The sequence below is a fragment of the Sciurus vulgaris genome, assembly GCF_902686455.1.
Source record: "Sciurus vulgaris genome assembly, chromosome: 9".
NCBI classification, from domain to species: domain Eukaryota; kingdom Metazoa; phylum Chordata; class Mammalia; order Rodentia; family Sciuridae; genus Sciurus; species Sciurus vulgaris.
Window position 1 is genome coordinate 113,679,951 of NC_136469.1, and position 16,228 is coordinate 113,696,178.

A 16,228-nucleotide genomic window follows, 5' to 3' on the forward strand; every position below is an offset into this window, starting at 1 on the left:
AAAATAAGTGTGTTTTCCTATTACCTACATAAATTATTGTTATGAGCAATTACCTAATGCAAGACTATTAAAAAGGAATATGGAAATGTAAGTGTTAATAATCTCTTCGTTGAGCTGGGTGGAATGGCATATGTCTGTAATCTTAGCCACCTATGCAGGCTGAACCAGGAAGATTGTGAGCTTGGGCCAATCCAGGCAACATAGAAACGGGGGGAAAAAGAAAGAAAGAAAGAAAAAAACTATTTGTCTAGTATTATTGCTTATATACTTTGATATATTTTATGTAGTTCTATTACTGTATTCAAATGTGTGTTTTTCTCCTTTGCACTTCTTTCTTCTGCGCATAGTAACTATTATGACTAATTCGTCATTAATCATAACTAAACTATATGTTTTTCCATTTTTTAGTAAGCTATTCCAAAGCATTGATGGTACAGTCTGCCTAGCATTTTCTATTAGTCACATTTGTTGTTAGGCAATCTCTGAAATATTTATCTTGAGTTAAAACAACTAAATTTTACACTAGGAGGATTTGGGGATGTCTCACCAAATAACACTAATTTTAAAAGATTGCAAAGTATTAAATAACACTAATTTTAAAAGATTGTAAAATGTGAATCTGTGATTTAGCACAATGTAAGGACTAAGCATGAATAAAATATTTTATTTTCTCAAATGATAAAATTTTCCCTGGTTAATTACAGCATGCTAAAATAAATTGGGGAAGTCCTAATGACTTAACTCATTGAACTTAATACTCAAATAACTTGTATGGCTGATGTTTAGATTAATGTAATTTGTATAATTAATTTATGTCATTAACGTGTACAATAGAAATCTTTTTTCTTTTCAGTTTTGTCCTCTAATACAAAGATATCACTAAAAAGTTTTATGGAAAAAGTTTATAAATAGAGAAGTTACTATTTGTTGCTGCTTTATAGTTCTAAAAGCACATTAAACATGCGTTATTTAGCCAGGCTTGTTGGGGTGTGCCTGTAATCCCGGCCAGTGGGGAGGCTGAGGCAACAGGATTGTGGGAGTTCAAGTTCAAGGCCAGCCTGAACAGCATAGCAAAAATCTCAGGAAAAAAAAAAAAAAAAAGAAAAGGTTAATAGGTGTTATCCTCTCAGTTAAAATACATACTTTCTCATCAGAATTATTTGATTAGGGGCTGGGGTTTCAGCTTAGTGGTAGAGCACAAATAAATAAAATACCACAGGTATCATATCCATCTAGAACTAAAAATTTTTTAAAAATCAATTTAAAAAGAATTGTTTGACTAAAAGCCTTTTCTTTTTTTCCATTGCCCAGTACATTACAGATTTTGTCTTAACCTTTGAGGGAATCAGTCTCTATAATTATAAAGTCCTTCCCTTCTTCAGAAACTTCCAACAAGAATGTCTTTCTCTGTAGCGGCTATTAGATGTAATGCCACCATCTTTTAGCTTAAATTGAAACAGTTATTTTATATGTGGGTACATCAAACAGCTTGCAGTAGTTCTGTGTTCATGTTATAAAAAATTGTAGGGGAGTGCATTGTTCTGATTCCTCAGCTGTGTCCTTTCAGATCTGAAAAATGTTACAAATATTCATTCACTTATGAACATCCTCCCAATCACCCTTTCTCAGTGTTGTTTTTTGTTTTTGTTGTTGTTGTTGTTGTTCTTATTTTTAAACCAGATCTCCCTGTGTTGCCCTGGTGGACCTCAAACGGTTCAGCTAAAGGGATGCTCCTGCCTTGGTCTCTCAAGTAGCTGAGACTACAGACATGTGCCACTGTGACTTGCTGAATAATCACCCCCCCTTTTTTAATATCCCCCTTTTAAAGAAGAAATTAATTTAAAAGAAAACAAAGTGTTCCATCAAATTATTAGATAATAAAGACCAATGAAACATACTCATGAAGAAGCAAAATGTTTTTTCAAAAGTAGAGCGTTAAAAAAGTAGTTAAAACCAGGTAGAATGGCACACATCTGTAATCTTAGCAATTTAAGAGGCTGAGGCAGGAAGATCTCAAGTCTGAGGCCAACCTCAGTAATTTAGTGAGATCCTGACTCAAAATAACAAGGGTTGGGAATGTTAACTCAGTGCTAGAGTACCTCTCAGTTCAATCCCCAGTACTCCCCCGACCAAAAACAAAGTTGTTTACTAAACATTAATTTCAGGAGAGAAATATGAGATAAAAAGCAGAAATTATGGGCTGGTGTCGTAGCTCAGTGGTAGAGCACTTGCCTAGCATGTGTGAGGCACTGGGTTCAACTCTTAGCACCACATTTTAAATAAATAAAGGTCTACTAACAACTAAAAAATTTTTTTTTAAATTAAAAAAGCAGAAATTATTTAGAAACATCATCCCTTTCTGTTCTCCACTGTCCTGATTATAGTGATTACTCAATGTATCAATTTTAGTCAATCTGAAACAAAATTTTTCACTCCTACTAGTTTTCGATTTTTAAATTTTTTAAAATTCTTAGTCATTTTTATTTTCAAAAACATGAAAGTTACTTATGTTAAAATTCTTTCCTTCCTTTAGAGAGAAATAGCTCGGAAACTTGCAAATCCTAAGCAACCAACAAATCCTTTTCTAGAGATGGTCAAATTTCTTTTGGAAAGAATTGCACCTGTGCACATTGATTCAGAAGCCATAAGGTAAGCTAGAAAACACACACTAAAAATAGATTATAATCCTAAACTACAGTGTTCTAAGTTTAAATTCTGGGCCCCTATAGAGACTTAAAAAATGTACCTTTTATTTTGTTTTAATGGTAGGAGCACACAACATTTAAGTTGTAGAGAGGCCTACTTATTTAATGATCTTTGACTTTATTTATAAGAATTCTTGCGTTTATTTTTAGTCTATATGTATGTGCTCATTAAAGAAAACTCAGAACACAAGAAAATTTTAGATCTGTATGACTATCAACCAACTTCTGAGTTTTCTTAAACATAGCTACATAGTACTCTATAGTGTATATTTTACTACTGTTCATTTGACATGACATGTGAGAGCAATGTGGTATATTAAAAAAGGACAGGATTGACATTAAACAAATTTGGTTTCAAGACACAAGCCCAGGGCTGGGGTTGTGGCTCAATGGTGGAACACTTGCCTGGCATGTGTGAGGCACTGGATTCAAGTCTCAGTACCACATATAAATAAATAAAATAAAGGTCCATCGACAAATTAAAAAAAATAATAATAATAATTAAGAAAAAAAGACACAAGCCCAGGGCCAAGTTGTAGCTCAGTGGTAGAGTGCTTCCTAGTATGTGTGATATCCTGAGTTCTATCCCTGGCACTGCAAAAAAACAAAAACATAAGTATACTTTGTAAACTCTGAGAAGAGTCCTCTAATTTATCAGAGTTTTCACTTATTTTCAATTTTAATATGCATATAACATCTTTTTGTTGGATGATTATGAGAAATAGAGAAAATAGCCTGGTATCAAAAGGCACTAATTGATAGCTATTTTTTTTTTTTTTTGTTAACTATTCCCATAATTTTGACATTTTAGTTCATTCTAATGATTCCTGTTGGATATATCTATATGAATGGTGAATGCCTCTTTTAAAAAAAAATAATAATAATCATTTTTTCCAATAGACATGATATATATCTCCTTTCTATATTGGGATATTATGTAGCACTTGTTTTTTTTTCCATACTTTCAGAAGCCGGATACCTGGTTCTGGTGCCCAAGCCACTAAATTATTTCACCTATGTGAATCATTGCACTGGTTGTTTTGAAATGCTGGTTGTATTAGTTTGCTAGTGCTGTCATAACAAAATACCACAGACTTGATCGGATAAGCAATAGAAACTTATTTTGTTATAATTCTGGAGGCTAGAAGTCAAGATACCAGAAAGATTCATTTCCTCAAAAACTTTTCTCCTTGGTTTGCAGATGGCCACCATCTTACTCTGCCTTTACATGGTTTTTTTCTTTCTACACGTAATTATATCCTGTCCTAATCTTTGTTTTATGGAAACAGTGGCTGTATTAGTTCATGGGTTGTCTGTATGATTTCACTTTTCCACAGTTAATAATCTTTAAAGTCTTATCTCCAAATATAGTCACATTCTCAGATCCTAGGGGTTGGAATCCACATGAATTTGGGTAACACAATGCAGCCCATAACAGTGATGTTTGAATATTACTTTTTAAGATTTCCTTAGCCTCTAATTTCCTCCTTTGCAAATAAGAAAACTAAGAAACTAAAGTTTTGAAAGAGTAAGTGATTTGTCCACAGCTGGTTTTATTAAAAACCATAACTTAAACCTAGACATATTATTTTCTATGTCATGAGGTCCTTTATTCTGTAGGGTTTGGTTTTTTTGTATATATGTCCTGGGAATTAAACCCAGGGCCTCACACATGCTAAGGGTGCATTCTGCCACTAAGCTACACCCCCCCAGCCCTGTACCATTTGATTTTAATGGGATAGATAAAAAAGTATATATATGGTAAAAGAGTTACCTGTGTTAATTTTGGAAGAGAAGTGTAGTGGCATCAGGAAACCAAGACCTCCATGAGGCCTCATAGAGTTTCATTACTTCATTACATTATAATAAGCTATTGTTTAATATCCAGTGTCAAAAGACCAAAAACCCACTTTTTTTTCATTAGCATTATTATTTGATCTCAGAAAGCAGTTTATGGTTAGGTTTCTATACAGATTAATTTTATCAGAATGCCAGTATATTAATTTTAGTGAGAGATATATATCATTTATTCCTTCCATGTTGCCAGATCTTCCTGGAATATTAACTTACGCAGGGTTTATTTGTTCACTTACCATACATTTATTGAAACAATTTGTAAAGTGCATTGGGTAACGGGGGACGCATAGTTACATAACCTATATTATGTGAGGTTAGTTTGCTGTTAGAGAAACCTCCAGAAATAGCACATCTGATGAGTGGTCAAAGAATAGGAATTTCTAGTAAAGATTGCAGGGGAAATGCAGTCCTAGTCACTAACCTTGTGTTGGTGGGTAGGTTATTTAAGGCATTCTGAACTTAGATCTAGGACTGACTCTTGAGGGATAATTAGAAGGGGCTTGCCAAAGATGAGGAATTCATTAAATTTTTTAAAAAGTAATTTTGAGGAGGTATGCTCATCAGATGAGAGATATCATAGGAGCCAAAAAGACACTAAAAATAGAGGGATCAGAGGGTACTGTACCTAAAAGTCAAATAAGTTAAATACTGAAAAGTATCCATTGGATTAGGAAAGGAAGAAATCACAGTGTTCAAAATAGTTTCTTTGGGAGACCAAAGGCAAATTCAGAGCACCTTGGATGTGAGAGGTGCAACATCTCAACATCTATATACTTCTAAACATCTATGTCATGGTATGTAGAGCACTGCTCAAGCCTATACTATTAATTGGCCTTACTCAACAGGAGCCCCTAGGAGGTGCCATTGGCTACCTCAAGGTTTGAGAAAATCAAAGAGATAAATACCTTGCTACAGTTCAACACTACTTAAAGAGTAGTGTAGCCAACTATAAAAGGACAGGAGAGCTGGCTGTAGTGGCACATTCCTGTAATCCCGGTGGCTCAGGAGGCTGAGGCAGGAGGATCTTGAATTCAAAGCCAGCCTCAGCAACTTAGAGAGGCCCTAAGCAACTCAGTGAGACCCTCTCTATAATGAAATACAAAAAAGGGCTGGGAGTGTGGCTCAGTGGTTAAGTGCCCCTGAGTTCAGTCACCGGTACAAAAAAATAGTGGAGAAAGGTGATGACGAGGGAGTAAGCTTGAAGAAGAGTCTTTTGCTATTCTTTATGATGAAAGAATTTTGAATATTTAAATACATTTGAAAAATGCTAACAGAAGAGAGGTTAAAGATGGAGAAGGGGGTATATAACTATGATGGAGTAACATTCCTAAGGAATCGTCCCCTATGACATGACAAAATCATAGACACAAACTAGAGGAATGTTTTAGTTTAGTCAGCTTTATTGTCACTGTGACCAAAAGACCTGACAAGAACAATTTTAGAGGAAGAAAAGTTTCATGTTTTCAGAGGTCGCAGTCCACAGAAAGCTAACTAACTCTATTACTCTGGACCTGAGGTAAGGCAGAACGTCATGGCAGAAGGGTGTGGAGAAGGAAAACAGCTCAGGACATGACAATTGGGAAGCAGAGAGAGCTCTGCTCATTAGGGACAAAATATATATTAAAGACATCCCCAAGTGACCCACCTCCAGTCAATCATACTTTACCTGCCTACAGTTGCTGTGTAGTTAATCCATATTAGTGGATCAGTCCACTGAATTAGGTTACAACTCTCATAATCGATCATTCACCTCTGAGTGTTCTTGCATTGTCTCACAATTGAACTTTTGGGAGACACCAAATACCCATGGTATATCCATAACATAGCAGAGAGAAAAGAAGATAAGATATGGAAAATTAGAAGAAAGCCTCCATTGTTTTCCATTCTGTAAAAAGTGATGTATCTGCTCAGTAGAAGGATTTAGGCCTGAGTTAGAATGGTAAAAATTTGTTTATAGTTCTTGGAGAGCATAGGAGACTTCTCAGTTTTGAAGAGGCAATTAGATTGCCAGTGGTCTTTTCCATCATGATATCCCTGTGAATACTGGATGTATATTTACCTACCTTATAAAGGAGAAAAAATGTTTCTTAAAAGGAAGGACTACAGTCCTCATTTCAAGAATTGAGCCTTTATATCTTACCTCCTTGACTCAGTTGGTGATTATCATGTTCCAGTGAAAGCAAAAGTGATGCCTGTATCGTTAGCACTATTACTTCCAGGAGAGACTATAAGACTTGACATATGATAAGTACTCAGTAAATTTTTATTAAATAAATGTATGCATGAATCCTATCACCAGTGGTCACATACATGTATAAATTTTTACAATCATACTTTTCATGAATGCTAGGCAAATACTCTACCACTGAGCCACATCCCCAGCCTGCAGTCATACTTTAATCTTAAATTTATGCATGGTTTATGAGATTTTCTCCTAAAGGGGGAAGCTGTCTTTGTCCAGAATATTTCTGGGATTTTGTTTAGTGTTTTTAAAGGTTTTTTTGTTGTTGTTTTGTTGCCTTTTGGGGTGGGGAGTGTAGTACTGAGGATGGAACCCAGGAGCACTTTACCACAGAGCTACATCCCCAGCCCTTTTTCATTTTTATTTTGAGACAGGGTCTCACTAAGTTGCCGAGGCTAGTCTCAAATTGGTGATCCTCTTGCCTCAGCCTTCCAGGCTGATGGGATTATAGGCAGTGCCACCACACATGGCCCAGAATAAAAAGGCCATAGACTGTGAGAAAATACTTGTACATATCTGATAAAGGATTATTATCCAAATGTATGGATATAATGTTTACAACACACACATACATACCTATTCAATTTACTTTCTTCAAAAACTGTTTCAAAAAAAAAAACTGTTTCAACTGAAGATATTGATGAATTTTTAAATTATTTTTCTAATTAAAGAGGAAGTTAAAGTGCTAAAATTAGTTTAAATTTCAGCATCTATATCCCATATGTATTTTATACTTGAAAAAAGTTTTATTGCTTTTTTTTTTTTTAAATGCAGTTTCCATTTTGTGACTATTATGAATATCCTATAGTTGCAGCTACTTAGGAGGCTAAGGCATGAGGATTGCTTTGAGTCCAGGAGTTTAAAGCAGCCTAGGCAACATAACAAGACCATATTTTTTTCTGTGGTTGAACCCAGAGCCTTGTACATGCTAGGTCCACTACTGAGCTGTATCTGTAGCTCAAATGTGAGGGGAGAGGTGCAGGGTTTGCTGGGGATTAAACCCAGAGCTTCATGTATTCTAGGCAAGCATTCTACCACTGAGCCACATCCTGAACCTAAGTCCTTATCTTAAAACAAACAAAAAATTAATAATATGACTAAAATATCTGTAACACCAAAGGAAAATAATTTAACCCAGATATTTTAATATTTGCTATAATAATCTAATGTCTTCAGAATAAAATAATATTCTCTTCAGATTAGTGTCAAAACCAAAAATCAAATTTGTTGTTGTTGTTTTGCTTTTTGGTTTTATTCTACCACTGAGCTAGCTATATCCCTAGTACCACTTTTTTTTTTTTTTTTTTTTTTTTTTTTTTTTTTTTTAACTTAAAATGGTACCATATTGTTACATTGTCCGATTTTTACTGACCAGGTAATATATTCTATTTTGGGATGGTAGGTATGTTTGAAAAATGAATTCCATGATTTTTAACAATTAAATAGTCTCTGATTAATGAATCTGTTTATGAATATGAATATAGCATGATGCTTCTGATGAATTGCTTCTGTTATTAATTTCTAGGAACAGAATTACTGATTCAGTAGATAATTACTAGTGTAATTTAATATTGTTTTCCACCTGTTTATATTTTTAAAAACTTTTTTGTTGTTGATGGGCCTTTATTTATTTGTGGTGCTGAGGATGGAACCCAGTGCCTCACACATGCTAGGCAAGCACTCTACCACTGAGCCACAACCCCAGTCCTAAGATTGGTTTTTTGAGTGAGTTGTCATTTTCCTATTTAGCAACTTTTTGTTTTTCTTAAAATTAAACCACCTCTTTATGTATATAAATATTAAATTGTTTAAATTTCTAGCATGTCATGTGTTTGAATTTTAGTTTTATTTTTCAGTAGAGTAAGCTCCTCTGTCAAATAGAAAAGAAAGTTTAACATTTTATCCTCCACAGAAAATTCTTTGAATTTGATCATTTTAGATGTCATGTTTCTGACACAATATAATTATGATAGTTACTAAGCAAGTATGGTTGCTAATTTACATCTTCTTCTTTTAATAGTGCACTAGTAAAATTGATGAATAAATCAATAGAGGGAACAGCAGATGATGAAGAGGAGGGTGTAAGTCCAGATACAGCTATTCGTTCAGGACTTGAACTTCTTAAGGTAATTTATCTTCATTTATTTCTGTAGAGTCTTAATTTGCATTCTCTTCAGTATATGCAAAATTCAGTTTTGTTTCATTGGAAATTACTCAAAAGGTTAAAAATTTCTGATGGAGGGCTGGGGAGATAGCTCAGCTGGTAGAGTGCTTGGCTCGCAAGCACAAGGCCCTGAGTTCGATCCCCAGTACCGAAAAAAAAAAAAAAAAAAATCTGATGGAAATAAGATTTTATAAAAATAACTTTTACATCATAATAATTAATTACATTAAAATATATTTTTCATTTTGCTCTTTCATCCATCATTTCCCTACCTGCTATACTGGTGGCAGTATGTGTTCCATAATCTCATCTTTCCAGGGAACCTATATCTGAAACAGTTGACTGCCCACAGGAACTGTTATATGATAGCATCTGTCTGATTACAGAATTTTCAATAATTTATAATCATAATAGATGGCAAAGAATTTAATAAATTGAGCATAAATTCAGTTATATATGGTAATATACGTTATATAAGTTATGGAAGGTAAACTTTGTAGAAATGTCACATGTAAGTTGCTATAAGGTCCTTAAGGATAAGCTGTGGCTTATGTCATAAAAATAAGGGAATAATTGTATGTTTGCAATTACAATTCAGTTTGCAATGATGACTTCTTTGTTGATAGTTATGATGAATGAACTTTTTGATAGATTTCATTTAAAGTATTTCATAAATTATCTTTGTCTCTTCTTTGTTTCTAGCATGTGTATTCCAGAATTTCACATTTTATTATGGGAAATAATTCTCCCTTTTAATGGATTAGTGTGTACTCCTAAACCGATACATCTGTTCCTCTAGGTTCTGTCTTTCACACATCCTACCTCGTTCCACTCTGCAGAGACATATGAGTCCTTGTTACAGTGCCTAAGAATGGAGGATGATAAGGTAGCAGAAGCTGCAATACAAATTTTTAGAAATACAGGCCACAAAATAGAAACAGACCTTCCCCAGATACGATCGTGAGTATATTTTTTGGCATGGTAAACAGAAAAGTTTCTAAGTATGAAAGTCATAAAATCATTACTTTCTTTAAAGGAAGAAGAGAAAGGCATTATTCATTTAGTAGCTATATTTTTGTATCTTTTTTTTTTTTTGTCTGTCGCCTAGCTGATCCCACCACCATTAAATGTAGTCAGAGAAACAAACCTAAAGTTTTATGAAAAAACTGATTTAAAAATATTAAAAAACAGAAGTTATCACAGACCAATTTCAGTGGCATATATTTGTAATTCCAGCTACCTGGGAGGCTAAGGCATGAGGATTGCAAGTTCACATCGAGCCTGGGCAACTTAGTGTTCCTGTCTCAAAATTTAAAAATAATAAAAAGGGCTGGAGATGTAGTTCAGTGGTAGAGTACTTGCCTACCCTGTATGAGTTTTCAATGCCCAGTTTACCACAAAGAAGAAGTAGTAGTAGTAGTAGTTATCACAGAATTTATTATTTTATTTGTGATTAATATATCTTTCTAATTTGTGTATGTTCATTTTTCTCTAACTGGATTATAAATTCAGTAGCAGTTGCCTTCATATCTCACCAAGAACGAGGCAAATGGTATAAAGTGTTTATGAAGTGTTTATAATTTGCATGGTGTTGACAGTGGTACTTTTGTTTTCTTTGATCCAGCTCTCCTCTCCTCATGAAAATCAAGTACATTTTGGTTTCATTGATTACAATCAAATTTGTGCTGAGAGTTTATGTTTAGATTTCAAATATGTGGGGGACATCTTTTGGAGGAAGAATATACATTGTTCATTGCTATTGAATCAGGTTTTCCAGGGATATCCGGGTAGTTTGTGGTATATCCAAATACAGAGAAGTTTTTCCTGGCAGAGTAATAGTAGGACAAGTGGACTCCTGAGGGTTTTATTAAATTTGTAAGCTAATGATTTGTGAAATAAGTCAGATTTAATGTACATTATTTTTATTCTCAGCACTGTAGTGAACACAAAAGAATTGCCTAGTCCGTCCCTGCCCTTAAGGAGTTTATAATCTAGAGATGATAATCTTTATCTGTGTATATTATTGAAAAGATCATTGATGTGGTAGGATAATTTCTGGTGAGTTTTTCAGGGTAGAAAAGTCTATACTTTTTTTTTTTTTTTTTTTTAAGGAAAAAATCTATTCTTAAAAGAATTCTATCCCAAAGAAAACAGTAGAAAAATGGGTAGGCGTGGAAGAGTTAACTTTAAACATAAGGAATAAAATCTCTTGTTCTTAAGTATAGTAGTAGGGAAAAAAGGAGGTAATCATTGAAAAGCCAAAAACTACAACATTGAAGACTGCAATAACAACCTGATATGACACCTTGTATTATAGCACTCTAGTAAAAACAAAGAGAAAATTTAAATTTTATTTTTGTATCATCATTTCAATTTTGCTAAGAGAAATTAGTAATACATTTAATAACGGTCTGATCAAAGCTGTATCTCCAGGCTAGGGATGTAGCTCAGTTGGTAGAGTGCTTGCCTTGCAAGCACAAGGCCCTGGGTTCGATCCCCAGCACCACAAAAAAAAGCTGTATCTCCTTTTTGTATTCACTGGTGTTATTATGCAAGCAATGTTACGCTCATAAACAAGTTTGTAAAAGAAAAACTGTATGGATTTCAGTTGTAGAGGTCTATTTGAGCATGGAAATCCCAATCCCATAATTCTAAATTCTCTATGGAGAGAAACTTGAGGTATATTCATATATATCAAGTCAGATTTATAGTGACTAGCATTTGTTCAAGTTTTTTGGTTGAGATGCATGGTCTGAACCCTTGGATATTTTTATTGAGGTTTGCCTTTATGTTTTCATAAAGGGAACCCTTTGCACATCACCATTGCATTTGATGTCAACAACCGTATGGTCCATAAAATAGAATCTTTTCTTATTGCAAATTAATATACAATAAGTATCTTTCCTTAAATTTTTATTTTTCTTTAGAAGTTTTCTTCTGATTATAAAATACTTCTTTGTTCATTTTTAAAAAGCTGAAATTCAAAAAACAAAGGAAATCATTTTATGAATATCTATGATACATTTAGTATCATTTTATCAATACTATGTATGTATATGTGCATACTTACTGTTACATTTCAGCTATTTAATAAAACTAAGCCTTTTGCTACTGTTTCTCCATGGCTACTTGGAAATAATTAAAGGGAATTATAAAAAGGTACTAAATTAAAGATGGTTGTTATTTTTCCATATTTGTGAGGTAGCTTTAAATGAAAACGTCTCCTTAAAATAGCCTTTGAGGCATTGTTTTCTTGTTTTGCACTTGGGAACAGACAGGGTACTTTAAATCATTTGGTAAATCAGATAATTACTAAAAAAAAGTTTCTCTCCCAGCATCATCCAAACAGGGGAAGTGGGAGTCAACCAAAAGAATATTGGTGGCTTTATGGGCTTTAAGATGGGAAAGATAAAGAGAAAAAAAAAAAAAAAGAAGAAGAAGAAGAAGAAAAAAAACAACTATGATATTATTTTTTGCAGGACCTTAATTCCCATTTTACATCAAAAAGCAAAGAGGGGTACTCCACACCAAGCAAAACAGGCTGTGCACTGTATACATGCCATTTTCACAAATAAAGAAGTCCAGCTTGCACAGATTTTTGAGGTATATATAATACATAGGATCTATTTATTTTGGTCTTTATTTTTTAAGTTCTGTGGTTTGATAAAATGGAAGTTAGATTATATAGTCCTACCCTAGAATATAAATTCCTTGGGGAGCAGGGATTCCATCTGTTTTATTCAGCACTGTATTTTCAGCACTTAGTTCAGGTCATGTGTTCAGAAATTTCATATTGAAGGATATGTACTGTGTATAACATCATTTTACTTAATTTTGGCCTCATTGGCTCAGTGGTCCATTTATCCTTACAACATGTTAATAATGACTTTGAACAACCTTGTTTAAGTACCTAACAACCCCACATGAAAATCAATCTTGTTTCATTTTTTTTTCCCAATATGATTTTTAGTTTCATTCCGCTATAGAAAGGTCCTATTATCATGATTTGGAAAGAATATGAACAAAACCCCATGAACTCTGAACTTTTTATTTTTCTAGGTCATTAAAATGTCCCCACAGAATAAGAAATCTACCAGCATGGCAAACCTAATGTAGAAGGGCTAGAAATAATGCAGATTTGATGAAGCAGAAATATTCTCATTTTTATTTCTTTTACTTGGGTTTAATTTTTTTCCTTTATCTTTTTTCTACATTTTTTCAATCTTGTTTTCAATAAGTGAATTAAGAAACTAATGTGGTTGAAATGATCATATCATTTAAATAGACTGATTTGGGCATGATAAATTTGAAGGACTCAGGAAAATCTGTTTCCATAAAATCTTTACATATTTATAAAACAAACTAGTAATTTTTTGTGTTTTATTTTTATAGCCACTCAGTAGAAGTCTGAATGCTGATGTACCAGAACAACTTATAACTCCATTAGTTTCACTGGGCCACATTTCTATGTTAGCACCAGATCAGTTTGCTTCCCCAATGAAATCTGTAGTAGCAAATTTTATTGTGAAAGATCTACTAATGAATGACAGGGTAAGTTTCTCATTTAATTAAATTTAGAATCATGAGATTGACTTTTACATCTTTATCACAAAAACCTCATTTCTGTTTCTTTATCTGGATATAATTCTCTATTTTTTTAAACTGTGGATTGAACCCAGGGCTTCATACATGCCAAGCACATAGCCTTCTCCTAAGTTATATCCCCAATCCTCTTTTCCTTTAAAATTTTTCTACATTGGCTCTCCTTGTTTATTTACTAATTTTCTAGATAGCTGTTACTAGACCTTAACATTTAAGAAAGAAAAAATAATAATACCCGGGTATGGTGGCACACACCTATATCCAATTTATTAGGAAGGCTGAGACAGGAGTATGACAAATTTGAGGCCAGCCTCAGCAACTTAATGAGACCCTGTCTCATAATAGGAAGTACTGGGATGAAGCTCAGTGGTAAAAGTAGTGCCCCTGGGTTAAATCTTTAGTAACAAAAAAAAAAAAAGAGAGAGAAAGGAAGAAAGTGATAAATGGGGACAAGGTTATAGCTCAGTGGTAGAGTGCATGCTTAGCATGTGTGAAGGAACTGGGTTCAGTTGCTAGCACCAAGAAAAGAAAAAATGAGAACATAAGATGTATGCCTCATTAAGTAAAATATATGTCAAATGCTATTATCCAGATTTGTAAATAATCATTTACAGTTTTCTGGATTGATAGAATTTTGAGTTATCAAACACTGTTAAAAATATAAGTGGATTACCCAAGGCATGGTGATACATGCTTGTAATCCTAGCTGCTGCTTGGGAGGTTGAAGCAGAATTACAAATTCAAGTCCAGCAGAAAATTTTGAAAAGGAAATTAAAAAAACAAGACTAGGGATATAGCTCAGTGGAAGAGCAATTGAATACTTGCCTAGGATGTGTAATGCCCTGGGTTCCATCCTGGGCACTATGAGGGGTGTAGGGAGGGATCACTAGTTTACCAAATGGATCTCAATTATAAAAAAAGTTATTAAATATAGACACAAACCATTCTTCCATAATGGATCGGTGTGGGTGACTTTCAGTTTAGTGTTAACACAAATCAAATTATCTAAATCTTCTCTAACTTTTCCACATAGTCAGATAGTTTTGAGCCCTCACTACTAGGAACTTGCCAGGTGTGGCCACATCCATGATCCTAGCTGCTTGGGAGGCTAAGGCAGGAGGATTGCAAGTCAAAGCCAGCCTCAGCAACTTAGCAAGGCCCTGCACAGCTTCTTAGCAAGACCCAGTCACAAAATAAAAAGGACTGGGGATGTGACTCAGTGGTTAAGTACTCCTGGATTTAATCACTAATTCACCCTCCCCAAAAATACTAGGAACTTAAAAAGATATAGACCTGCTAGTGTATATGTTGCATACCCACATCTCTACTCACTCGCTTTAGATTCAAGGAGAGAACATGGTACATATTTCATGTCCCACTCCATATAGCCATGCTCTTGTTTGTACCCTTGATAAATGTTGCTGGCAACAAATGTGGAATTTAAGGCACCTCCTAGATGATGAGCAACTTAGCAAGGCACTTAGCAACTCAGCAAAACCCTGGGATGTGACTGAGTGGTTAAATGCCCCTGGGTTCAATCCCCAGTACCAAAAAAAAAAAAAAAAAATTTTAATTGACAAATAGTTATTACTAAGGGGGTACAGTGTGATTTTTCAATCTATCACATCTAACATAAAGAGATCACTTTGTGTCAAGAACATCCAAGATCCTCCCTGCTAGCTATTTTGAAGCATTCAATTAATTGTTGTCAGCCACAGCTCTTCTACTGTGCTATAGACCATTAGAAATCCTCCTTTCTAGCCCTGTTCAGGGGAGCATACCAGTGACTTGGAAGGCTGAGGCAGGAGAATCACAAGTTCAAGAAAGCCTTAGCAACTTAGTAAGACCCTCTCTCAAAATAATAAATTAAAAGGGCTGGGGGCATCTCCTGAGTTCAGTCCCGAGTACCTCCCAAAAAAAAAGGAATCTCCTATCTTCACTCATGTATACACATTAGCCATTCTCTCTGATAGAACCTATTTAAGAGGGTCATTATTGATTTATTTTTCTAATTGTGACAAAATATATATTAAATTTCTCATATTAAGTGTACGATTCACTGACATTGTATAGATCCTCCTTGCTGTCTAGTCACCACCACCATTGATCTCTAGATCTCTTTAATTATCCCAAATAGAAATTTTGTACCCATTAAGCAATAACTTCTCCTTACCTTCTACCCTATCCCCTCAGAACCTCTATTCTACTTTGTTTGTGAATTTGCCTATTCTAGTATATCTCTCTTGTGTCTAGTTTATTTCATTTAGCATGTTTTTTAAAAAATTATTTATTTTTAGTTCTGGGAATTGAACCCAGGGGAACTCAACCACTGAACCACATCTCTAGCCCCTTTTTATATTTTATTAGACAGAGTCTCGCTGAATTGGTTAGAGGCTCTGTAAGTTGGTGAGGCTGGCTTTGAACTTGAGATTCTCCTGCCTTAGCCTCCCAAGCCACTGGGGTTACAGGCATGCACCCCAGCACCTGGCTTCATTTAGCATGTTTTAAAAGTTTATCCATCTTGTATTATGTCAGAACTTCATTACTTTCATAACTGAACAATACTGTATCCCACATTTTTCTGTTGGACACTCAGATTGTTTCTATCTCTTGGCTATTGTAAATAATGCTAATATGAACATTTAGGTTCCCATTTCT

At 34.3% G+C, this 16,228-nt stretch overlaps 1 protein-coding gene across 4 annotated transcripts in view; it reads left to right on the plus strand.

Moving 5' to 3' along the window:
- PDS5A (PDS5 cohesin associated factor A) overlaps positions 1 to 16,228 on the plus strand; it is a 142,941-nt gene that overhangs the window by 97,474 nt on the left and 29,239 nt on the right. For all 4 annotated transcript variants that reach the window (XM_079152786.1, XM_079152789.1, XM_079152787.1 and 1 more), the window contains 5 exons: positions 2,534 to 2,649; positions 8,825 to 8,930; positions 9,768 to 9,928; positions 12,448 to 12,571; positions 13,361 to 13,519. In XM_079152786.1, coding sequence (XP_079008912.1) covers positions 2,534 to 2,649; positions 8,825 to 8,930; positions 9,768 to 9,928; positions 12,448 to 12,571; positions 13,361 to 13,519 — 666 coding nt within the window. The remainder of the gene's footprint in view (positions 1 to 2,533; positions 2,650 to 8,824; positions 8,931 to 9,767; positions 9,929 to 12,447; positions 12,572 to 13,360; positions 13,520 to 16,228) is intronic.